This window comes from Xiphophorus couchianus, chromosome 8 (assembly GCF_001444195.1).
Source record: "Xiphophorus couchianus chromosome 8, X_couchianus-1.0, whole genome shotgun sequence".
Lineage (NCBI taxonomy): Eukaryota > Metazoa > Chordata > Actinopteri > Cyprinodontiformes > Poeciliidae > Xiphophorus > Xiphophorus couchianus.
The window spans coordinates 27,254,026-27,279,221 of NC_040235.1; the positions used below are offsets into that span (position 1 = coordinate 27,254,026).

Genomic DNA, 25,196 nt, shown 5'->3' on the forward strand with positions numbered 1-25,196 from the left:
GACAAGTAATACTGTAATAGAAAAAAAACTATCATAATACCAATTATGAATGCTTGGTTTTTCTCCTGTGCTATTTAAATATATTTATGTTCTGCATTATAAGCCGATGTTTTCTTTTGACAGCACTGACATGAAAACCTGTAACTAAGATTTTTATGTTTTTCGTTTGTTTGTTTTTTACATTACAAACAACATTTAGTGACTGTTTCTTCCGTCCATCCTCAGTCAGATTGGATAGCCTACCTTTGCTGACCCATTCTAACATAGAATAGAATAGAATAGAATAGAATTTTAATAGAACTGTTTTAATCCCAGAGTGGACAAATTCAGTTGTTACAACAGAACATATTAGGGAGAAGCAGGACAGAAGCGTGAAAATTTGAATCTGATAATAACAACAATAATAATATAAATTATAAAGATAATAATTCAAAAGAATATGATTTGACCTAAACCAGTTCATTGTAGCTATGGTTGTATGTTGAGGATCATTGTCCTACTGTACTTCTCAAGTTCTTTTGCGACGTCCCACAGCATCATGCTGCTTCCATCATGTTTCACAGACAGAGACAGGGGTTTTTATTTGGGCTGCAACATTTTGCATGCAGCCTGAAAAAAAAAAAGAAGTTCCATTTTAGCTGAACAGGGCTTCTCTTTCCAGGTTTGCTGTTTCCCTCACATGAACTCCTGTGGTTTGCTTAAAAACATTGACTTTCTTCTTGCTACTTTTTTAGGAAGCCCAAATTTATTAGGAGCAAGACAAATAGTTGCTTTGCCACAAACCTCTTTAATAAGCTGCAGATCGCTGTTTAATCTTTCTGAAATAAAAACAAAATAATTGGAATTAGTTTTTTATTTGCCATCCTCCCTCATGCATTACTTTGTTTACATATAATTCCAAAAAATACATTGAAGCATGGAATTACATTTTAGTAGTAACTCATTTCAAATGTAACCTCAAGCTGTTTTGCAAGATAAGCAACTCTAGCTTATATCAACTGAGTTGAGAACAGTCCGAAGTACAAAATGTCAGTTTTCATGTCATGTCAAGAGAGACTGAACAATAACAGAAAATGCTGAAGCAAGAACAAAATACTTGATAATTAAAATAAAGAGAGATGAAATAAATTCATCCACCAGATGGCAGTAATACAGCTCTGCAGTCGCAAGCTGCGTCAATAAATCTCGAGGAAGAAGAAGCAGCTGAGGGGGAAAATGAAGACGCTGAACTGTCAGATTAGAAGGTTTGTACGTAAAAACTGATGTTCAGGATCAGCTGGTGAGATTCTGTGATTGAAGCTGGATTTGAAAGAGACTTGGTGGCTGCGCTGATGCCTGATAAACGGAGTGTAGAGAAATAACACACAATATTCTCGGTTTTTAGCACATTAAACATTTGTGCTTCGTTAGACAATCTTTGTCTGTTTATAATAGCATGCTGTGAAAATGAACGGTGTCACAGTGAGAGAGACTGACATGTTTTTAATCCTTTTTGCTCATTGTTAAACTGTAACAAACAGTCATGATCTCACAGGCAGGGTCATGTTTACTGGAGCGTCTTATGGGGATGAGAAGTTTGGTTCAGTCCATTGGTGTCAAACTCCAGTCCTCAAGGGCCAGTGTCCTGCAGTTTATAGATGTGCCACAGGTACAAAACACTGGAAAGAAATTAATGACCTCCTCCTTGTGTAGATCAGTTCTCCAGAGCCTTAATGACCTAATTATTCTGTTCAGGTGTGGAGCAGCAGAGTCACATCTAAAAGTTGCAGGGCACCGGCCCTTGAGGACTGGAGTTTGACACCCTAAACTAGGGTGTCCAAAGTGTGGCCCAGGGGCAACTTAGACTCAAGTAATATTCCAAATTTCTGAGAACCTCAAAACAATAATAATAATAATAATAATAATTTTAAAAAATCATTTTCAAAATGTTCTCATTTGCTGTAAGCCGTAATCATGTAGACAAACAGAAAAAAATGTGGATAGAAATGAGTGAATGTGAGTTCAATGGTTTTGAATAGATATATTGAACTGTTTCCTGTACTGAAGGTTTTTATATTTCTTAAATTTATATTATTGAATAGAAAAGCCTTTGGAAACGTCTCAATTTTATTTCATTGTAATTTAGAGCTTTTAGTGATTTGGACACATTTTTGGGTGGAATTATGAAAACAGAATTTTGAATCTTTTCTAAAAAGTTTATTCTAGATTTCTTCAAATCTGGACAGGATCAAAATTAGTACACAAAGATTTAAATACATACTCATCCAATAATATCTGGTTAAATGTCCTTTAGTAAGTTGCACTGCAAACACAAATGTATCTTTGGGTTCCTTCACCCAGGATATTATGATGCAGATGTTATATAGGGTGAGGATGATAATTATTTGATCACCTGCACATTTTATATTTTTTACCCACTTTGTATGTGCTATAATATTTTGCTTTCTTCTTCACCTGCAGAGTAGCATGGGTCACCACAGGAGCAGCATTAACTCCCTTGCGTTTCCTGTTGTGATTGGATGCCTTGCTGCTTTAATGCTCAGCAGTGCCTTGATATACCTGTACCTGGATGCCGTGTATCAGTCGGAGGAGCAGCTGGTGAAAACACACTCTGGCTGTCTCCCTCAACACTTTAAACTGCCGGTCATGAAGAACTGTAGCCCCTGGCTCCAGTGCTCACAGATTGAAGCAGAAGTACGCAAGATAAAGCTGATTGGCCTGGGAGCTGTGAAGAAGGTGTGTGTACCTTTAAATTAATAGATGGGTTAAAAGATATGAATGTGAGACCAAAACAAACTTAGGTAATTACTAAATACAAAAGCACATACAAAGTGCTATTATACAGCCTATGAAATAAGGTTATGAATTAGCAAATGAGTGATTTTTTTTGTTGTTGTTGCTTTTTTGTTTTTTTGTTGTCATTCTCATTGGTTGCTAATCATTCCCCCAGTTTTTCATTTCATAGCAGTGCAGTTTTGGTGTGTCATCTCATTAATGTTAAAGTGTTCAACTTTTCCTATTAAGCTCATGCATTAACACATTAACATTGGCAACCCTAATTTAAATATAACTGGAATGTTCTATGTTTCCTTTCCTCAGGTCTATCTGGCAGAATGGAGAGGTCATAAGGTGGCTCTGTCTGAGCTGGCTTCTCTGGAATACCGAGAAGATTTTCTCCATGGACTGTCGATGTTACTGGACCTTCAGGGCCCACAGGTGGTGCAGTTGGTGGGATTTTGCCTTGAAGACGACATTATAGTTACCCAGCACCATCCACTCGGCTCGCTGCTAAACCTAGAAGACGTTCTGGCACAGCAGAAGTACCAGCATCTAAACACTTGGCACCTCCGGCTGAGACTGGCCACAGACTACGTCTCCATTCTCCACTACCTCCACAACAGCCCTGCCGGGCGGCGGGTGATGTGTGACTCCAACAGCCTGGAGAAAACCCTTTCACAAATCCTGCTGACGAATGACTTCCACTTGGTGGTGAACGACCTAGACGCTCTGCCCGAAGTAGACGCATCTAAGGGTGCCTTGGTGAAATGCGGCAGCCGAGAGCTCACTGGAGACTTTGTGGCCCCAGAGCAGCTTTGGCCTTTCAGAGACAGTGGACAGCCATTTTCAGACGATCTCATGCCGCCGTACGATGAACAGACAGATATCTGGAAGATTCCAGATTTGACACAGTTCATAATGGGAAGGACTCCGGGTGGAGATTTAGTTCATTTTCACCTTTTTCAGATCCATAAGGAATGCAAAGATGTGGACCCTAAACTCCGGCCTTCTGCTCTTGATGTTTTGAAGGCATACAAATTGGTCTACAGTGCAATTGTACGAGAAACATCTGGACACAGAGATATGCTGTAGGGTTACTCTCTGAGCAACGTTTAGCTGAGTAGACAGAAAAGACAACATAAAATTTGATGGTTACAAAAACTTCAGAACTGTGGTTGAAAGGTGTCTGTTTAGACTAAAGGTGTTTTCACAACTTATAGATTCAGTTTGATTTGGAACCAAAATTACATTTGTCACAGTTGGTGCGGCTCGCATTCTTCCTTTGAAAAACCTGTTCACCTCCTTGCCTGTGTGGGCGCTGCACCAAGAACCACTGAAGAAGATATTGAGCGCAACTACCTTCTTCACAAAATGTAACCAAAAAGGGAGTGGCGTCAGATTTTAGCGGTTGTAGTATTTCTCTTTTGTTGTTCTCATTTTTGTTTACATTTCATGAAGAAGGAAGTTGCACTCATGTCTTTTCTGAGGTTTTCATGTTGTTGCTTCAGTGGTTCTTGGTGCAGCAGACAGGTGAGGGGGGAACAGGTTGCTGGATCATTTGACACAGTGCAGTGAGAAAGAGAACCACAGCAGCTGGAAATGAAACAAATGTTGCAATTTTTGTCCCCAACTGAAATGAGTTTATCGGACTATCGGGTGTGAAAACACTCTAAATTCGGATTGGGCCTGTGAGTTCAAAAAGTTCACTTTTCACTGTATTTTTCTAGCCTGAGTAAAAAGATCTGGTAAAAAGATGTTCATGAATGTTCAGTGTTTGGGGGAAGACGGTTCCAGACAGACCGTCATTATAAAAATACTCAAGTCAGAGGATGGAGGAAACTGATTTGCCATCACATGTAATGTTTGTATGTTTACTAAAATAAACTTTAGTAAAAATGATTTCATCTGGTCAGTCATTTTCAACACTCAGCAAGTCGCTTCCACTAAATGGGACCTTATCTGATGTAGACAGAAGTGAGTTTGCAGAAATAGACATTAGTATGTAATGGAGGAAGTTTCATAATTAGCCCAACTAGAGCTTCCAATAAAACTGCTTTAAGCTAATAGAAAGAGAAAACTCAAACTTTCTTCTTACTTTGAAAACAGAATATAAGCTGTGGGTCTCTACATGTTTAAGCCATTGCTTACTTTATTGCTATTGTCTGAGCCAAAGAACCAAGTGATTTGATCAGCCTCGTCAACTAAGAATTATCATCCTGACTGTATTATTTCAGAACTAAAATTCAGTAATAGTTGTTGATTACTACTTCATTCACTACTTAGTATGCTTCAGAAAAATCTGAATTAACACCAACTGTGTGTTGTCAAATCGAAGATAAAATTAAAAGTATTTTGAGAGCAAAACTGTTGTGGTGAGACTATTGTCTCACTGATAGTTATAATTTCATTTCAAGGTCATTAAAACTGCAGTATGTAACAGTTTTTTCAGAATATTTTTCACTGCCAGGAGTCAGGAGAAAAATAAAAGAAGATACCGTACTTTGGTCCTTATATAACAAACTAAATTGGAAGCCAAAGATTGGAAACTGCTGTCCTGCTTTCTGTGAGCACAAAGGCACTAAACAAAGGTACTGAAGTGTTTTTCTTCAGGTCTAAGCTGCTCGGTGCTGTGTGCTTGTGTTCGGAAGGGGACTGAAAAAGCCCAGATGATGACCTCATTAAGAAATGGTTTTGGATTTTAACTGTAGCAAAAAAAGAAACAAACATATGATCTTGCCTTTAATTATAGCCAGATAACATCAAACACCTGCATATGGATAGTCTGAAGCATCAGCTTAGATTTTACTTGAAGATAACCAAAACGCATACTTTTCTATCTTATTTTCCCTCAAGATGAAATTACATTTGTACTGACTTCTGGAAAAGTACAGCTTGCATAAATACACAAGAAAAAATGAATTAAGAAATAGTGGAGTTATTTCTTTCTCTTACCCATTATCTTAAAGTTCCAAGAATTTAAAAGCCTCTGCAATGGTTTATTAAGAATGATGTATTCACTACTCTGTAAATCATTTAAAGCTGTTGAACTTACATTGGGCAACACTAAAATAGATCAGTTAAAACATGTAAGCATGTTTTAAAATCAAATTTAAGGTTTTCATTTTGCAGCATTGTTATTCTATTCATTTCAAATTGAAGTACATAGCCTCAAGGAGGACAGCATTTTTATTTATTTTTTGCTGTAATTCATAATAACAGACACAAAGAAGGAGATTACCGCATTGTATTTAAATATGTTTCAGAAGTAAACACCTGGTTCATGTTTTGGGATGTTGCTGACTGGCAGTGCGGCCAGGCAAAGTCTCTCTGTAAACTTGTGGAGTGATGCTGAGGAACTGGCTTCTAGAGTGGTACGCCTGCTTTTGGCACAGCCCCATCCGACTGAACAGCATCAGGATGTCTCTGTGAAACGCCTTGGTCAAGATGGCGTAAAAAAACGGGTGTGCACAAGAGTTCAGCGGGTAGAAGACCACAAGCAGCACCTGCGGAGAAAATACAAGTTTGTTATTATTTTAATAAAAAATAAAAACTCTGAATTTAAACTATAGTGGACCCCTAGTATTTATGTGGACTAGGAAACACAAGTGTGCACAAATAGCTGTAGTCCATGAACACTTCTGACTGGAGATCTCCTCTAAAAACGTTCAAATATTGCATATATGAAGTGTGAGTATTTACCTCCTTGGATGTTTTGTCCTTTTTATTGCTTTTACAAATCAATAATGAGTAATAGTGATGTTCTAGCACCAAATATACCTCAACATACATTAACACACACGATAGCACAAAAGCTGGTGTTATGGTGGTTGACACTAGCTTGGTGCAAGCTAGTGTCAACCATTAGCTAATGCTAGCAGAACTCCCAAGCTGCTCTTGAGGGTTCAGCCAATCAGTGCTAACGAAAATAAATGGAGGTTTTGGATTGGGTCCTTTGCAAACGTCAGACAATAGCAGCATTGCTTCTAGGTATTACAGCTTCCCAAGCTGCATTTTCTTTAGAATATTGCAGATATGCTCTATGGAAAAATAATCAGCAGATAGCCAGATTTTCCCTGAATAGCTTGGAGTCACATTCCAGAGAGAAATCAAATAAGTTGACCCACGAATACCAAACAGCCAATAGACAGGGGTCCACTGTCCAGAGAAAAATGCAAACCTTAGAATCTGTGATGGTCATCAGTGGCTGGTGGAACACTGCCGCCAAGCCATAGAAACAAATAGGAGCCAGACACAGGAAGTTGGTAAAGATAAGAACAGCCATCCGCTTGGCCATGCTGGTGTCACATCGGCTGGAATCATGCTGGGGATTGTGCACCATGCAGTAGATGTGCAGGTAACACAGACATACTACTATAAAAGCCATTATGTTTAGAATTAGAACAGAAACTATATAAAACTGGGCAACGACTGTCTCGGTGTCCATGGGCAGACAAATGCTCACTCTCTGGTACGTGTTCACACCAAGCACTGGTAAAAAGGCCACTGTCCCACAAAGTAGCCATCCAATGAGCATCAGCATGGCCGCATGCCGTAGCCTCATCTGTCTGTCCGGCCTCATGGCGTTGAAGATCGCTTGCCAGCGCTGGAAGCTGATTGCAGTCAACGTGTACACAGATAATTCACTGGCAAACAGCGATAAAATCCCTGCCAGCTGACAACCACTTCCTGTTTGCCAGGAAATAGCATAATGGTAGTAGTTAGAATGCGTGTAGTAATCGACTGACGCTATCAGCAGCAAGTACATCCCCATACAGCCGTCGGCAAAAGCCAGGTGACCCAAAAGGAAACGGGTGACAGACAGCTTCTGTTGAGATGTCAACAGGATGAAGAGCACCAGCGAGTTAGCTGAGATGGCTATCAAGCTAACGACCCAGACCAACACCCGCAGGAAGCCCTGGCTCATCACATCCTCACAGGGGTTCAGCGCATCAGGCAGAGGCGTGCATAACGGTACGGTATCTTGGTGAAGATCATCACACAGAGCAAAGTCCAACTCTTCCCCTCGCTCCTCTGAGGATAAATCCACAACAAACAAGCCCTCATCCTTAGCCTGTTCGTCCAGACACCCAATGCCAGGGTTGTTTAGATGGTAAGTTTGGTTCTGGGAGTTGTTTTTCAGATGGTGGGGCAGATCATTTCCCAGAACTGTAAAGGATTCCTGCAACTGTGCGACAGCAGCCCTGGTTAGGTTGCAGAAATGTTCCTCTCTGTTTGGAGAGACAAAACACAAGAATGTTTTAATTGTTGCAAACCAGCCTCAGGTGTCACGATATGGTTCGCGTTCAGTCACATCTTATGAAAATGTCTGTCTGTCGACATTCCTGGATACTTCAGGTCAGTCACTAGCTACGTTTGCATTAACCGTAAAATTACGCAAATTGAAATTACGAAAATAAATTAACTTAACAGAAACAAAGTGATTTTGAAAAAATATGTTTTTAATGAAACATTTTTGCGCTAGGATGCGGTGGCTTTTCTGTCCTAACGAATCACATGAGTCACGTGATAAACAACCGGATGTTACTAATGGTGAAAATGACAAAGAAGACGACAGGAAGTAGTTGGAGGATGATGATTTGTTTTAGGTTTTTTTTTTTTTTTTCGGACAATGTGCAGCTGGCTCCACCAGAGCTCTCACAGCATCACAGTTCATAAAAAGTTGAGTCATTCCAACGATCTGAATCCATAGCTCTTCTGCAAAATGGCTGACTACAATTTCTCCAAAATGCTGCATTCAAAGCCGCTCCCAAGTAAGCAGGGCTAGTCAAGACGCCAACTTCTCCTCTGATTGGCTGGTAGATTAGCACTAGCACTATGGCTGAATTATGAATAATCCCAGCAACTGTTTACATCTTGTCATTGCCATGATTTTTAATGACTTATCATGTGAACAAGATTATTGACATGTGATTTTAATCTCCACTCTTATTTAATAGAAACACTGCAAAGGTTTTTTTTTGACATTTTATCAGAATATAGACACAGATTTGTAATGGAAATGAAGCAATTGTTCCTATAAACTTTTATATTCATTAAAACATGTTACAATCCGAAACTTAGCTAATAGGTCCTCAAAATCAAAAATCATGGTTGGTTGGCCAATTTAATCAACCCTAACGTCTCTTCAACCAATTTTAAACATCACTGTACCTTTTGCTTTTTAAGCAGAAGGTAAAGTCATAAACAAGTCTTGTATCATTATTTATCTATAACAAATAATATTCTAACGTTGCAACTCGTGTCTTCACATGAACTTGTTGCATTGTGAGAACTGGAGTTGATTGGAATGTGAGGAACGTGGGAACCGTTTCCAGCACTTGTTGTTTTCTTACTCACCTTCTCCATCTCTTGAGCATTTTAAGGCCGCAGCAATGGCTTGCGAAGGTCATGTGAGCACTCTGCAAATGAAGAAAAGCACCAAAAGGAGGCAGAGCTTTGAGTGCCCATGTTTTACGAACTTGAAGGATCTCAATGCTGCTCATGCCCATTGAAGGCAGAGAGTGTACTTTGGTTTCTGAAAGGTCTCTGGAACGATAGAAGCAGAGATAAGAGTAAGGAATTCACTCACATTGGCATTTTATATTTAACTTAGACTTAAAACCATGCAATGATTTGATGTCAGAAATTTTATGTGAAAAAGCATTTTCCCCCTTTATCAAACACGTGCTAACATCAAAGATCAATGGAGTAAAATCAAAATGTAATTTTTGAATGATGATCTAACTTATTAATTGAAAATAGGCTATCGGAACCACAAGCACCCTTAATCAATCATGAATTAAAAATAGTTTTATAGTTAATTTGGTTGAACTTTTGTGATTATCCGCATTTTAATGTTTGGTTTCTTTAGCCGCACTCAGGCTTGATTACTGCCTGATTACAAAAACATTGAAACAGAAGTAAAATATTTAAAAAAGGAAATCATCAAGTCCTGATTTAAAGAATGACAATTGCTACAAGGTTGATAACATCTATCAATCTGGAAAAGTCATTTCTAAGACTTTGTGAGTCCAGCCAAGCACAACGAGTGTCATTATCCACAAACAGAGAAAACATGGAACAGTGGTGAACTTTCACTGAGGTCATTTAAAGAGCCCAGAGCGACATCTGAAGCGCTGCAGGCTGTACCTGCTTTAATAAAGCTCAGTGTTTATAATTCAACACAAAAAAGAGAGACTGATGAAAAATCGTATCCATGGGAAAGTTCCAGGATAAAAAATCCTGGTGAACAAAAAAAAGAAAACAAAGATCGACTTCACACCTTACTGACTCAAAAAATGAGGCAGTGAGGTGCCTTACAGTCTGGAGTCAAACTCCATTGAGATTCTGTGACATGACTGTAAACAGGCCAATGATTCTAGAAGAGACAACCAACCAGATGCAGTTTCAAATGAAATCATTTGAAATCTAAATCTGCTTGGAGAATTAATAATTTTGCCCTACACTGTTGTTTAAAAACTTTTGGTACAATTAAATAAAGGGTAAACACACATACTGTAAGTTCTATAAGTACGTTGTGACAACATGAATCAACACACATTGAGTTATTAATAAACTTACAAGTGAGTGGGGCCATGAATCACCCCATAAAATGCATATTCTGCGATATGTTCCAAATCCATATTCCTGTGAAGGTATCTGGAATTACAAAGAGAGAGTTTTTAAAAAGTGATCAATCAATTTTTTGTTTTTTCTTTTTGAAAGAGTTATGCCAACATTTCAGACAACGTGGTTTTAGCAGAAAAAACAGGGAGCTAATTTTTAAACATGTAACATGGGTTCCCAAAAGAAAAACTAAAATGGTGTGCTAATATAACAGTAATGACTTCCATATAGTGTTATTCCTTTGAGTTCTCAATATTTTAATATTTGTTTTATTATTAATTCAAAAGGCCTCACACTTCTTCCAGCTGGCTGCCATTGAACGCGTAGTCCTGGATCTCCGTCAAACCGTTTCCATTAAGCATGCTGCGAGACAAAGAATGCTGTAGATATGGTGTGACACCAAAACATCTCATAACTCTACTTCGATCCAGATAAATGCTCAAAGTCTCAATTACAGGGCCAACTAGCATGATGTAAACTTCACAGACAGCGACTTCCAAGCTGTCCTACTTATGTAAATATGTGCTAAAAAACAGCGCCAGCCGGCAGCAAGCTGCAGCTAACTGGTTAGCATAGCAATCGATGACAGTGCATAAATGGTTTTCCTGTAACAGTCAGTTGTTTCTCCACCATTAGCTCATTGAGCAACAAGTACATGAGGTTGATTGACAGAGCTAAGCCCCTCCTCCTGGCTCTTATTGGCTGTTTTTGGTCAGCAGTGGTGTGTTTCTTCAGACGGCAATAGCAGTTCAGGGAGGATGTGGAGGAGATTAGATTTTTTGACAGATTATTTGTCTCGGATTGCGCTGTCACAACAGGGTGACAGTTTGGAGAAATATGGAGAAAATATACATTTTTAGGAAGATGACATACTGTAGCTTTAATCTGATTCATGTTTTTCACTTACTGAATGGAATCACTGATATAAATAAATTTTTTCTAAAATACCCAAATTAATTGAATGTGACTGTGATGTTTGATGCTTAAAAGGGTTTGCTGTGCTCAAAGTGCCTAATTAGTTCAGGAAAATGACTGGAAATGACTAATTTGCTATTTCTTAATTGCCTTAGCTGACTTCAACTAACTCCAACTTACACTGTCAAAGTGTTCTCAGATACTCCAGTGAAGGAGTTGGCAGGGATCACTCGTAGGAAGACATTTTCCACTATTTCCCTGAATAAACAGACAAAATGACTAAAATTATTCACACCAGGTAAAACACGTTGAGGTTTCTCTTGACTAGCAAAGTTTGCTTACACCTCTAGAATACATACAAAATGAAATCCTCCTGTCTTGACTGAATGTATTGTAAAACAGGAAATGATGTCAGACCCGTGTTGGTGATCCCACTGCAATGAGACACATCCAAGTCAGTAACTGCTGAATGGGAAAGTAATAAAACGTTTACAGTGGATCCTCACCTGTTATAGGTTAATATTTGAAGATTTTTCTGTAGAACATTAACTCTAAATTATTTTTGCCTATTTGTGAGTTTTTTCAGAGGACATATCTAAAATATCTGATAGAAAATGCATCTTGGGAATCTGATTCTAAATCTACTTGACACTCTATTGGCTGGTGTTTACAAAGCAGCCAATCCAGGAGCACCATTAATTTTCCTTGCGACTGATGAGTCTATTAGAGAAGGTGTCAAGTGTTCAAGGATTCTAGTTATTTGCAGGAGGTTGTTGTCCCTAATCTCTTGAATTCCAGGGGAACACTGTAATCATAGGATTTTCATTTACTCTCTTAAAAAACAAATACTCTTAAACGCTAAACATATAAACAAAGACTTACAGATATTTTAAGTTTGGAAGTTCCTTGAATGCCTCTGGATCAATGTATGACAGTGTTTTGATGCTGTGCAGCTCTCTGTGGGACACACAAACACAACCATCATGTGTACACACATCACATGCACACAAGCAGATCTGACACACACTAAGAACAAATGCTGTTTTTGGTCTTTCATGCATTTTTGTCTTGAAAATAATTTTCTAATGTAGCTTATTTAACTGAATCCTTATGTGATACATTGGGGTCCAATGAGAAGTTATTGGTATTCAAATCAATTAACAAATGTTAATTTGTCAAATTAACATTTGTGACAACAAAGGAAGACAACTCAAGCTGTTTAAAGTCGACAGCTCACCTACATGTGCATGATGCTGGACAGATTGTAAAAAGAATGTCTCTCAAGAGATCTTAAGGCATTGTCATCAGAGATGTATCTGTAAAAAAAAAAAAATACAAAAAACAGAACCTTTATTATTCACATAGTATTTTAACTGATTTGAAAAACAAAGCATTTATTTTTGCTTCTTGAGATAATAACTTGAGTGAACCAGAACGGTGTCTTGAGTAAATCCTGGTACAAGACATTATTCATCCAAACGCTCATGCAATGTTACTCTTGTTATTAACAGAAGTGAACTTTTGCTTCAGTAGCTCTTCAAGGTAGATTCATTTTATCCACTCAGTTTTGCTCATATATGGTAAGGTAAGCTTTACTTATATGGCTCCTTCCACAGGATAAAACCACCAAGTGATTAAGAAACACAATCATCACAGAAAAATAAAACACCATATACAGTATATAATACCACCCATTTAATCCTGCTTTAAGATTTTCCAGGGAGGTCCCCTGCTGGCCCCCACTTTCAAAAACCCTGTGTTCAACTGTTCTCTTTCTTTAACGCTTTTGTCTTTACTTTTGTCTCTCCATCTTTGTTTTGGCCAGACTGTCTTCACGCTGACTCACCACTGCAGCACACACAAGTCACCTGATCTTGAAGGCATCAGGCATCCAGAAAACTTATTCTGTCAAACCTTTTTGTTTATGTTTCACAGCAACGTAGGCCCTCAGGGCTCCCAACATGCACTGAAGCAATATATGCAATGAACAGACAAAACGTGCATCCAGTTTAACATTTCTAACTGGCAGAAAAAGATTGTTTAGTTTAAAGAGCATGTATCAAACTCACATATCACTGTTTCACAGACATAAACACAGAATTTTTTACAAGACAAATTTTGTGAGATAAAACACATAACAAACAGTTGTTTTAGTTTAAATGGTTTAGCTAATAAATTGGATCATTTTCAGTTTCCTCAATGACATTAAAAGTTGCCTTGAGTTTCACTATAATTATAATAAACTAGCTTAGAGGAACTAGCTTACAAATAATAATTCGTAAGCTAGTTTTACACATTTCAGAGAAACATTAACGTTGACGAAAATAAAAATCTTACATGTGAGAAATGTTGGGCAAACTAGCAAAAGTATTTTGAGGAATGAAAGCAAGCTTTGTCCTCACGAGCCACCTAAAACACAAGTAAGAAACGCTTTAGTCATCACCACTTGCTGACTGACATTTGAGTCAAAAACCTAATTACTTACACCTCCTGAAAGGACAAATGGAAAACAGGCACAAGTTCAACTCCAGTGCACGACACACGTTTGGTTTTCCAATCGCACTGGCAGCGGGGAGGACAGCCGTCCACAGGGAGAGACAGTCCAACGAGGAGGAGGAGGACAGAAGGAGGCTTCAGGTCGGGCTTCATTGTGAATGTGGCGATGCAGCCAGAAGGCTTCAAACCACTGAACTCAAGAGTCTTTACTAAACACTTCTAGTCAAGACCTTCAAAATAACATTTTCAACTCAGACCCTTCAAAATAAAAACCATCATGTAATTTTAGTTCAACATATTTGTCTCTAGAAACGTTTTACAAATACCGGTAGCACGTTATTTGAAGGGGTGTGCATAAGACTGACAATGACACTGTCATAAAGATGACACAACGCCGGTTATGAACATGAAGGAATCTTCATGAATGTTTATGACTGTTGTCAGTAAATGTCATTCTGCACATAAAGACACGTTTAGTGCAAAGTTGATTCTTTTATTGGACTTTTAATGCAAGTTTTAGTGCATTAACATTCAGCTTTGCAATCAAAATGCCATTATTTACAGAATGACAGTTCATGATAACAGTCATAACTACTTCATGTTTATGACAGTGTCATGTCAGTCTCATGCACACCCATCAAAGAAAGTTTTAGCCAAACACTCCATGAGAAATTAAAGGAAAACAAAAGACGGAGTTGATCAGCTTTTATTTACATTTCTTAAATCTCATTTGACAGCCTGTTGGATTGAGGACAATTTTTAATGGCCTGAACATTTATGAGCAATATTATTTTCATAACAGCAGCACAGTGGGAGCGGTGAAGCCGTCATCATATCGGAAGCTCGTCTCGGCCCTCAGGCTGCTAACATTTACAGAGTCCAGCTGCTCCTCACATTCTGGTTTCTTCTGGTGGGAGGCTCATGTAGTCCTGAAGGACCTGCTGAAATGGCCGCCACTTCTTTATGGAGGCTTTGATGGCTAAAATCCATCTGGTAGAGCACAAACAAAACCGTCATAAAATCACTGAGGTTGCATGTCAGACATTGAAGCTGATCAGCAGGGGTGCAACTGCATTCTTTCTGAGGTGTATGTGAACATGTCATCAGGGCCCCCCGCCCCCTGACATAAACTTGTACAACTCATTTTTAATTAAAGTATCAATAATAATAAATGTACATATATGTGAATAAATTGTTGCCCTCAGGGCAATTAAAAGAGAATGAAACAAAAACAGGGCAGTATTTCATAATTTAATATAATTCATACCTAATTTAATCATTTAATTTAATATTCAGTCTGTTCTACAGAAGAGATCTGGTCCAAACAGCAGCTCTACTGGTTTATCACAGACTGAGTTATTCTGACTGTCAGACATGCGTCCTGCTGTTGAAGCCTGTACAGAGCATCAAAGAGCCAAATCCTCACCGTTTATTTTCAGCTGAATTGTCGGCACAGAAGTAGAACGTCTTGAACTCATCAGACAGAGGTTTCAGTTCAATTGTGGACTTTTTGGATCCATTGGCCTGCTCCCGCACCACGTAGCCCTGAAGGTAAATCCCACCTGAAAGCAGAGACAACATGGTGTTCTGATAAATATATTAGTAAATCATTTCAGAAATGAAAAATGTAATCTCTCTGAGGAAACAAGGACTAACAACCGACTGCTTATATCTTTATCAGATGTTTGGATTTTCGTAGCTAGTCAGATGGCTCAGTCAGTCACACACTGACCAGTTCCTCCAGGTAGTTGTGATGTTGTGATTGCACCTAATAACACAGATTGACTGACCATTCACAAAATTTGCATGGACAGGCAACTTTCAGCAGTCACCTTCCACATCTGGTCACCTGGGTCAGATTATCTCATATCTCTGAAATAACCTTATCTGTGATACGTTTTCCTTCTTTTCTGACCAATCACTGCAACTCAGATGAATTTTGACCAATCCTTTTAACCCCCTTCTAATTGAACTTCCTGTTTTACAAACCTGCATGATGGAATCGTGAGTAACAGTGAAAAGTACCTTTTTTTTTGGCAAAAGCCATTCTGAGATGTTCTGTAGGATTTGCTTCTACTATGTCTACAGTTCATATTAACTTGAATGACCAATATGAAATTCTTATTTTGCACTTTGACCCCTCCTGATTTGATTTGTATTAGAGCTTACAAAAAATTGCAACTTTGACTGAAACCTTTTTGAAAAAGGCGATCAGTCAAAATAACTAATTTTGAGCTGCAATAATCACAAAAAGAAAAGAAAAAACAACACAACATCCTGGAGAGACTGACTGATGCTAATTCATGACGGCCCCAGTCTCTGAAACTTGGTGTAATGCACATTAATACATTCATTCTGCTTAAAGATATAGGAAGCAAATTATAATGTATAATAAAACAATTAAATATATGACAGCATTTAACACCAACACTACATCTGCTGACAAGGCTTCAACAGCTTCACCTGGCACAGATTCCTACCATGTGAGTGGGTGGAGCGGATGCCGCTGTACAAGTAGAGACAGGCGTCTTTCAGAATGCAGTAGTGCTGGACCCACGTGTCTTTACTCCTGTCCAGTTTGTTGAGCAGTCCCAGACAGTCCGGGTTTTTCACAGCCAGCGGCGGCACGTTGGAGTTGTGTCTTGTGACGTCAACCCACACATGGTTCTGAAACAGAAAGAGTTTATGTAAAACATGATATTGTGATAAGTATAAAGGTCAGAGAAATTTGTGATTCAAAAGCTTTAATAATAAAAACAAGGTGGTTTTTTTGACAGACTTTGGTGTACCTGTGTAATGGGATGAACAGCTCTTTCCATAGCTTCACACCATCTAGTCACAAAGGAATCAAGATCAAAACATTATTCAGTAACATATTGATGAAATATGAATGAAACTGAAACATGTTATCAGACTTTAAATTCATGCTGCTTTAAATTAGAGTCTGAAGAACAAACTTTATAAACCTATTTGATTTATTTGGTCCTACGTTACCTTTTCATTTCCTGATTGGAAGTGGCGCAGAGAGAGTACACCCGACTGCCAAACTGAGGGCGACACTTGAAAACAAACGGCTTTCCCAGGGAATCATCCGGCCCCACCTCAGCGCCTTCCAGCTTCACTGAGGATAACGGCTGCCGCTTGCCTTCATCCTGGATTACAAATGGAGTCATGTTCATCAGAGGCATTTTATTTTTCTATAGACGTTAATCTTCAGAGTGAGCATTCCTCTGCCTATACTCACTCGTTTGTTTTTGAAGTAGTACAGACAGCAGTCATGTGTGAGAACAAACCACCTCTTCCTCCAGCCTTTGATTAGACCAGACTGGGTTCGCTTATGGAGGTAACCACGGCATGGTGGTCTGGGTGTGTTAGGACCCCGAGCAATGTCTGATCCAATGGTCAATGTTAGAATATCTGGACCTACAATAAATATTACAACTTTGATCAGTGTCAAGTTTCAGCTTAACAGCTGTGACAAAATAATAGCTTAACTAAGGTCATGCTTTGCTGTGCAGACGCTTTGTCTGCACTGATGAAGATTCACTCCCCTTAATACATAGATAGATATTTAGATCAATATTTATTTTTCGGTCATTTTTGACCTGTTTATACACAAGAAAAAAAAAGAAAAAAGCACATACTGCTGAATAAAAATAAAACATCAGAAAAAGAAAGACAGAAACAGTTAAACAATATTTAATTTCCTGTCAATGGCAAGAACACCAAGTGTAGTCTGAAAAAAGTGTAAGTAGAAGCACAAGCTTATTACACCTTCACTTTGTTACACATAAAGCATCATCAAACTCAAAGGAGCAGAATCTTTTCAGAATGTCTCAAATGATTAACGTTGTTTCTGGTATTTAACCTGACAGAACTTCTTACCTTGTCTGGCTAAATTAGCTGCCTCCGAATGAGGAATGCTGGTAACGTCAATTCCATTAACAGCAAGGACGTAGTCGCCCACTATTAGCCCGGCTTCCTCTGCTGCTCCATCTGAAAGCAAACAGATCACATGTATGATCCTACAAAGAAAAAAATAAACAGAGCCACACAATATCCTGTGGACAAGAAAATTATATTCTGTCAATTGGTAAGTTTTAGTTTAGAAAATGAATGAGCCATTGTAATAACATTGACTTGGTTTAATTATCTCAAAACACAAAACTACATGTTTGTTCACTTTTCTGCAGAAGAAATACACTCAACATTAGCTTACCCAAAATCTGGAAAAGATTCAGTTTACATTTGACTAATCACTTCTCTATGAGTTGTTCTGCTAACTCAAAAAAATTAATCACTTAGAATTACTCATCACTTACTTGTGTCAACTTCAGTTACAACAATGGGTTTGGAAAACTGTATTCGAAAGCCCCAGGGATATTCTCCTGCCCCTTTGCTGATTCGAACAGTCCTCTCTCGAACTGGGGAGAGAATTTAGACAAAACATTCAAACCCGTCCTGCATTCATGATACTCAACGCATTTTGTTTCAACAAAGACCATTGTAAAAACTCCAGAATAAATAAGTTTTCTTATAGAGTTTCAACATCAGCTTACTTGAGACAGCACGCGTTTTGACTGTGAGAGTGGGACCGATGGCGCCTGAGTTTATGTCGTCTCCTTGGTAAATCCACGCTGAAGAGTGGAATGTCTCTGCGTAAAACCCCCTGTCTTCATTGTCTTGAACTGTCACATTTGTAGAAAGCGTATCCTCTGATACTAGAAAAAGACGTATGAAATGTCAGCACTAAATGCGGTAAAGAACTAAAACAGACAATGTGGGCCTGTTGAGTTGTAGTAACAGTGGATTGGCCACCTTACCACTAAGCACAATACAGAGAGACAACCTCTCAGGTTCAGTCAAGATGTGTGTGTTGTTAATTTCATTAAAATAATATCCTGTTGCGGTGCTATAATGGAGCCCATATTTTGGTACCAGAACTAGGTGGATGCAGCACGATGGGCTTGAGCTCAGTTCAAATGTGAATAATTGTTCCAGTGAGTCTCTTTTAACCTTGTGATGAAGTAGCAATCTGTCAAAGCCCAGTTCAGTACGATTTGTTTCAGTTGCACTTAATCTAAATTCTGTGATAGTGATCAGTCCAGTCCACTGTCCTCCACTGGTCTAAGAACAGGCTGCAGGTGTAACTGTTCTGAGACCAAGACCAAGACATCCTTCTCCCCACAATCCCAACATGATCCCAGGTCAGATGGAAAATATGGTTACCTTCAGCACTTTCTGCCCAAAGGTCACCTTCCTTGGGAACATGTACATAAAAACCTCAAGAATGAGGACCGTAGGAAGATCCTGATTAGATGTAAGAACCAGATAAATGGTCAACTTTCAAAGTGGAGGAGAAGCTGCTTTACTCCAGGCTCTTTCTGGATGATGGAGGCCATCTCCCAGTTTCCAACCGCCTACATCCTGGATCTTGTACTTTTCATCATGATCCATTTCTTTTTACCACGGGTGACAATAAAAAATCAATTGTTTGAAGACGTTAAATACTACCGAAGTATGTGTGTTTTTACTAAGGTTGAAAGAGCATGAACAAAATTCCTTCTGGCCAAGACCGAAGAAGCTAGTGAAGTTATTTCAAACAACCTGCAGAAGTTTCGGGAAGACCCTGTAAGTCCCTTCTATTGCAGCATTTGTGTAGTCAGACCACAAGAAAAACATTTTGCTTGGAAGATATGTGAAGAACATGTTGCATGAAATCCCAAACCAGCTCGCACTTATAGAAGAGAGAACAAATGTCTCCATTCTTGTGAAGTAAGTACAGACTTTTGACTTTTTAGCTCAACTCTTTCTTGACCATGACAGACCAAATGACTGCAGACGGGGTCTCAAACTATCTGTCCATCTCCTGTCTCATACTACTGTCACTTGGGAACAAAATTCTTGAATTCCTCCATGTGATTCAAAGACAAAGGCCCACTATGAAAGGAACATGTTACCATTTTCTATTAGAAATGTGCGACTCTTCACATCAGTCTTTGAGACTGAGTTTAATCCAATTATAACTTTTAGTTACCTGATTCCTCTGTGATGTCGCTGGTAATTGAACTTCCACCAGCAGAGCTCCACTGCTTGCTCTCCTTGAAGAGTTTTCTCTTCCTGGCCCAGTGGTCTGTGCCGTCTCTGTCTTTGTGAGATCCAGGGTTCAGATGCTTTCTAGCCTCGGAGTTAGCTGGAAATAGTCATAACGGGTCACGCCAGATCAGTTTTATTCTGGACAGTTTTAGTCGACTGATAAAAAGAGATGAAACTGCAACTTACATCTGTACACAGCGGGTTTCTCTGCCTTGCCGACTTTAACAGGCAGCTCCTTTGTATGGAGCACTACGTCTGTAGATGGTTTTACAACACATAATAAACCGTCTGCTGCTTTGTTGGTGTCTTCTGAATGCCTTTTTTTAGCCACCTCCATATCATTCAGCTCATCAGTAACAAGAAGAAGTGGAAGGCTACTAACTGACTTTTCAGTCGGGTTGGACTCGATTTCCATGGCAACATTGTGTTTTTTTAGGGAATCCATGTCAGTCTCCTCAGATGTTGACCTGGACAGGTTGTTGTGCTGAACAGCATCAACATGTGCCGTCATGACTGAACATTCTGGTAAAGTGGAATCAGAATTGCTTTGCGTGGAACTTCTGTCATCTTTGTCCTTGGCAAATACCGTGGGAATCGTCTGTAGGATTTGCTCCTCTGAACCACTGCAGGATGGAGGGATGACTTGTATAGCAAGGCCTCCTTGAATAATCTCTTCCACATAAAGTTTTGGGCTCATTTCTCTGTCAGACTCCATGCCTGTAAGTTCTCCGGTAGTTTCTGAACTGTCTGAGCAAGTTTTAGAACTTTCTCTGCTTTGTGAAGAAGCAAGTTTTTTTCTCACATATGTAGAAAATATGTCATCCAACTGTTTGTTTTTTTCCAGCCTCTCAGTTTGGAAAGGAAGAGAGCACATGACGAACGAAGAGACTGATTCTTGGTATGGGAGCAGAACATCCTCATGAATCAGTTCTTGATCAAGCGACGTCCCAGGGAACGTCTGCCATCTTTTCCTCATTAACAGACACTCCTTGCGCTCCACGGTGGCGATGCTGTTGTTTCTGATCCAGGACTTTCTCTTCTGGCAGTAGATGAAATCTTTGACAAAGCTGGACCTGTTGGTAGACACAGAGGGCCGAATGGACATCGGCTCGTAGTTATCTGATTCTGACAGCTGATCAAAGGAACGGGTCATATCTTCTCTTTCCTTCTCCAGTGAAGAAAATGGGGATGCTAATTCTGCTGATGCTCCTATACTAAAGGAAGCTAGGTCATTTGTCAGGTCTTCTAAAGTGCTGCTGCATTTAATGTCGTCAAAGACTCGTGGTGTTGAGATGTGGAAGAAACGATCCCTGTTCAAGGCTTCTGGCTTCTTCCCCTGAATATTATCATCTAGCAGTGATGGTGGACCCAATAAATGTTTAGCCAGGTTTTGTTGGATGTAATCACTGCAACAACGACAGTAACTCGGATCTCCACGTACGTTTGATGAGCAGACTGATCTTGACTCACTTTGTTCCTTTGTTTGTTCATTTATGCTGCCAAACGTAAACCTATAATTTATATCCTGGTTGTGACTGGTCACGTGTTTTGGAAGCTGCTCCAAAGGCTGATGGTCAGGGATTTGCATCCTCTCATATTCCTGGTTAATAATGACCTCAGAAGCCTTGTTTTCATTCATAAAAACACAAGTGGTCTTAATGCCATAAGGATTCCCCTGTCGAATTTCTTGGATTTCCACTTTCACGTGTGACCCAGTGCAGCTGACATTAAAGATGTTTGTTACGGGTGTAGATGAGTTGGTTGGATCGTCATTTAAAGACTCATGTGACTGTTGGATTTTCACAGTTTGGGACTTTTCCATGTCATTTTTGGACACTGATGTTACTATCTTCACTCCTTGCTCTTCAAGCTCCGTTGTTTTTGTGTACACACTCCTTTGTTCCTGAAATGCTGCCATGTTAAAGTCTTGTTTACATCTTTTTTGGCTGGGTGGAGTGTGATCATGTTGGTGATCTTCAAATCCGATCAGAACATTTTCTTTTTGAAGAGAGTTTTCTTCATGCTTTCCAGCTAGGTCCTTCTTATCGCTGACAGTTGTACTGCGGCTCTGGTTTTGAAAGAGAAAGGCGGAGGAACTTTCTGAAATAAAAGAAAAGATATGTTTGCTAATTTTATAAATTCTTCTGCTTTCTCCCAGTGCTGGCTAGAAACAACCAATCAGAGCCAGGAGGCGGATCTTAAGGCTGTGAATCACAACATGAAGCACTGCTCTTACCACCTTCATCTCCCCCACTTGCTGTCTAGTACGCTGCAGCTAGCAGATCCTGTAGTGAATTATAAGGCTAAATGGAGGTGGATAAACGGTTTTCCTGTACCAGCAAGTCCTTTTTCTGCTATTAGCATATTTAGTAGCGAGTATATGAGCGTAATTAATAGTGCTAAGCCCCTCCTCCTGGCTCCAATTGGTTATTTTTAGTTGGGAGCGGTGCATTTCTTCAGGCAGCAATAGCAGGAGGAAGTGGAGGAGGAGGAGGTCCATCTGCTCACAGATCTGTCTCATAACATACTGTCACGACACAGTGACTGTTTATATGTAAAAAAAAAACAACATACTCTTTATAAGAGTTACATACTGCAGCTTTAAACACTCAGACTAGATAGCATGAACAGCTTCTCCAGAAGAATGGGACTGACTACCTGCAGGAAATACAGATAATCTGTAGGAAAATTGATTTCAGTTCAAAAATTCTAAATTACTTTATTAATCCCAAAGGGAAATTAGTAACTGATATTAATTTTAAAAAAAAGCTCAAATAATTATTGCAGATGATGATGTGGGCATAAAGGATCTCATGTAGCGGTCTGTATTACAACGAATTTGAACACTGTCTTCTGACTGAAGACAGTGGTTTTCTATGGCAGTATCATGAAGACGACGCTCAGGGCTGTTCATAATTTTCTTGATTTTATTTAACATTCTTCTTGGAATCATCATCTCCAGAGGTTCCAGTTGATGTGTGAAGGGATCGCCCAAAGTAAGCTACTGAAAACCTTTTATAGAGCTCTCACTGATACAATATTGGCTGAATAACCACTGTGTTGGTCAATGATGAAAAATTGTAAGATAATACATTGATAATACAATGTATCTTCAAATACATTGATTAGAACCACAAGTTTGGGGTTGTAACATAAAGACATGCTAGAAAAGTTTAAGGGGTGTGAATACTTTTCCACTGTAGGTTCATGACTTTTAAGTGTAAATGTACTTATTGTCGTATTCTAAAACTCATGAAACTTAAAAAATGTAAAGAGAAAACAGATTTGTGATCACATTGAATCATTTCTACTAGAGAGTTGTTGGCTATGTATCAACATTATGAGGTTAATAGATTAAAACTTCCATTTATGTCAATTTTATGGGTTTTATAACTGGGAATTTGGGAGTTAAAAATGTCCAAATTTGATCAATGTCTCAATATGTTACTATGAAGTTGAACTGAGAATTTCTTTGTTTAGAATTTGTTCAGTTGACATTCATTTAACACAGAAGAACTTTTGTATTTCTACAATGTCAGAAAATCTGTGTCTATAACATCTGGTTCATGATCTTCACATATTTGGAACTACAGGCAATTTACAGCAAAACTCTGAACCTGCTGCTCAACAGGATGTATTGAGAGCCAATAAGAGCTCATGTTACTCCTTTCCAAGATGGAGGAAGTCCAAGTATGAGACTTTTCTGCTCAATTCAAAGCTTGCAGGTGCACAGAAAACGTGAGCGAGTTAAGCACATGATTAATCTGATGGAGCTGCTCCCACTCACGTTTGCTGCTGCTGGAGCTCTTCCTCCTCCTGCTGCTCCGTCTCCTCCCCCTTTTGCTCATTCTTAAATCCAACAGCAACACGTCAGCTGGAAGATGAATCACAGACAGCATCAAGCTTTTGCATTTTCCCTAGGCTGCAAGTATCTAAAATCCAAACACAGGTATTTTGTTGTGATTTGGCACAAAAATAAAACAATAGAAATACAGTTTAGGCATGTTACAAAGGTTCTTGGATGCGCTACAAGTTCTACTATCCTTGTATTCCTCACACAGTATAAAGACATATCCAGAAATGTCTTTCGATTAAAGGTTGAGTCATTACAATTCAATAATAGTTATATCTGAAGGACCTTGAATGTGTATGGAGATAAATAATGTTCTGTCAAATGATTATAACACTACCAGTAAAATGCCAAAAATGTATAGGCAAATGCAAATTTTCCTCAACAGAAGTTAAATCAAAGTGAGTCTAATGCTGGGGAACCAATAGCAGATAGGACACAGTGTTTCTAATGACGGCACTTTTAAATGTACGACATAAAGAAAAGACAGACTTACATGTTGCTGTGAAGTCCTGCGGGAGTGAATTAAATGAGAAGGTAAGAGACGGTTCCAGACAGCGCGGCAGCAGTCTCTCTGTCTGCAGCTCTCAGACTGCTCCACTTCTTATTGTTGCTATTCTCAACATAAAGCAGCTTACTACGTTTAATCTCATCAGTCGTGTGCGTGATGCTGCTGTGGACCTTGTTTATTCAGCCATTTCCACTGGCTACCGGCCACTGAGGACGTGCACTTAATGCTCTCTCTCCTCCTCTCATGTGTATTTACTTTAACCCCTGTTCATGATGGGAGAATGGAGGTAGAGTTTTTGTTAGTTGTTGGGTTTTATGTTTCAGGACAAATCAACAACGGTCTGGTCACCATCTGTCAGATTATATAAATTTAAACTTGAATGTACAAAACCAAAGAACATTTTTAATACTGTTAGTGTTTTTTGTAAAATAGCAATAAAGCAAAAACGGGAACATTATCTCCAAATTATGTGTTCCAATCTCCTCTAAAACCCATTTGATTAACAACATCCAATTGATTCGTGTTTCCAGATGTTTCTGAACAACTCACTGAAGGTCCTACCTCACATTCAGTTGGGTTAGGGTCTGTACTTTGACTGGGCACCTTAACTTTGTTCTTCATCAGTCATTCCGTTACAGTACATATAGCTTGTGTGTTTGGGAACATCGTCCAGTTGCCTGACCCATATTGGCCCAGCTTCAGCTGTCGGACAGATGGCCTCATGTCACACTAGAATATTCTGGTCCTCAGTGCATGTCCTCTATATATATATATATACTGTATATATATATATATATATATATATATATATATATATATATATATATATATATATATATATATATATATATATATTCAATTTGACTTATAATCATAAAGTAATTTATTTTCTGTATGTCCATTGTCTTGCCATTTCCATTTAGA

The 25,196-nt window shown here is 38.9% G+C and overlaps 3 protein-coding genes across 3 annotated transcripts; 1 reads left to right on the plus strand and 2 right to left on the minus strand.

Annotated features, from left to right (window-relative positions):
* Window positions 1–1,127: 1,127 nt before the first annotated feature.
* pomk (protein O-mannose kinase) lies at window positions 1,128–4,677 on the plus strand. The gene is made up of 3 exons (XM_028026603.1): window positions 1,128–1,244; window positions 2,461–2,736; window positions 3,100–4,677. The coding sequence occupies exons 2-3, from the start codon at window positions 2,467–2,469 to the stop codon at window positions 3,868–3,870; spliced, it is 1,041 nt and encodes a 346-aa protein (XP_027882404.1). The 5' UTR covers window positions 1,128–1,244; window positions 2,461–2,466; the 3' UTR covers window positions 3,871–4,677.
* An 807-nt stretch (window positions 4,678–5,484) lies between these two features.
* Window positions 5,485–13,968, minus strand: LOC114149033 (thyrotropin receptor-like). Its single transcript, XM_028024580.1, has 11 exons — window positions 13,805–13,968; window positions 13,657–13,728; window positions 12,561–12,635; window positions 12,202–12,276; window positions 11,679–11,753; window positions 11,500–11,577; window positions 10,699–10,767; window positions 10,360–10,437; window positions 9,136–9,324; window positions 6,956–8,006; window positions 5,485–6,281 (listed from the first exon to the last, which is right to left on the minus strand). The coding sequence occupies exons 1-11, from the start codon at window positions 13,966–13,968 to the stop codon at window positions 6,057–6,059; spliced, it is 2,151 nt and encodes a 716-aa protein (XP_027880381.1). The 3' UTR covers window positions 5,485–6,056.
* Window positions 13,969–14,507: 539 nt separating this feature from the next.
* pdzph1 (PDZ and pleckstrin homology domains 1) lies at window positions 14,508–24,420 on the minus strand. The gene is made up of 13 exons (XM_028024579.1): window positions 24,258–24,420; window positions 23,699–23,785; window positions 20,098–22,011; window positions 19,853–20,008; window positions 18,375–18,536; window positions 18,138–18,239; window positions 17,701–17,811; window positions 17,060–17,238; window positions 16,810–16,967; window positions 16,605–16,647; window positions 16,296–16,482; window positions 15,242–15,377; window positions 14,508–14,805 (listed from the first exon to the last, which is right to left on the minus strand). Exons 2-13 carry the CDS (start codon window positions 23,757–23,759, stop codon window positions 14,706–14,708), a joined length of 3,309 nt encoding a protein of 1,102 aa, XP_027880380.1. The 5' UTR covers window positions 23,760–23,785; window positions 24,258–24,420; the 3' UTR covers window positions 14,508–14,705.
* Window positions 24,421–25,196: the final 776 nt, after the last annotated feature.

What these genes read in the sequence shown, in the direction of transcription:
- pomk (XM_028026603.1), top strand. Translation starts at nt 2,467, where the DNA reads ATGGGTCACCACAGGAGCAGCATTAACTCCCTTGCGTTTCCTGTTGTG. An exon ending in GCCTGGGAGCTGTGAAGAAG is followed by an intron (nt 2,737 to 3,099) that starts GTGTGTGTACCT and finishes TCCTTTCCTCAG; the next exon opens with GTCTATCTGGCAGAATGGAG.
- LOC114149033 (XM_028024580.1), bottom strand. Translation starts at nt 13,968, where the DNA reads ATGAAGCCCGACCTGAAGCCTCCTTCTGTCCTCCTCCTCCTCGTTGGA. An exon ending in TTGCCCAACATTTCTCACAT is followed by an intron (nt 12,636 to 13,656) that starts GTAAGATTTTTA and finishes TTTTTTTTACAG; the next exon opens with ATACATCTCTGATGACAATG. An exon ending in ATTCATGGCCCCACTCACTT is followed by an intron (nt 9,325 to 10,359) that starts GTAAGTTTATTA and finishes CTATCGTTCCAG; the next exon opens with AGACCTTTCAGAAACCAAAG.
- pdzph1 (XM_028024579.1), bottom strand. Translation starts at nt 23,759, where the DNA reads ATGAGCAAAAGGGGGAGGAGACGGAGCAGCAGGAGGAGGAAGAGCTCC. An exon ending in AGCTAATTTAGCCAGACAAG is followed by an intron (nt 17,239 to 17,700) that starts GTAAGAAGTTCT and finishes TATTTATTGTAG; the next exon opens with GTCCAGATATTCTAACATTG. An exon ending in AATTCAGCTGAAAATAAACG is followed by an intron (nt 14,806 to 15,241) that starts GTGAGGATTTGG and finishes GTGCTCTACCAG; the next exon opens with ATGGATTTTAGCCATCAAAG.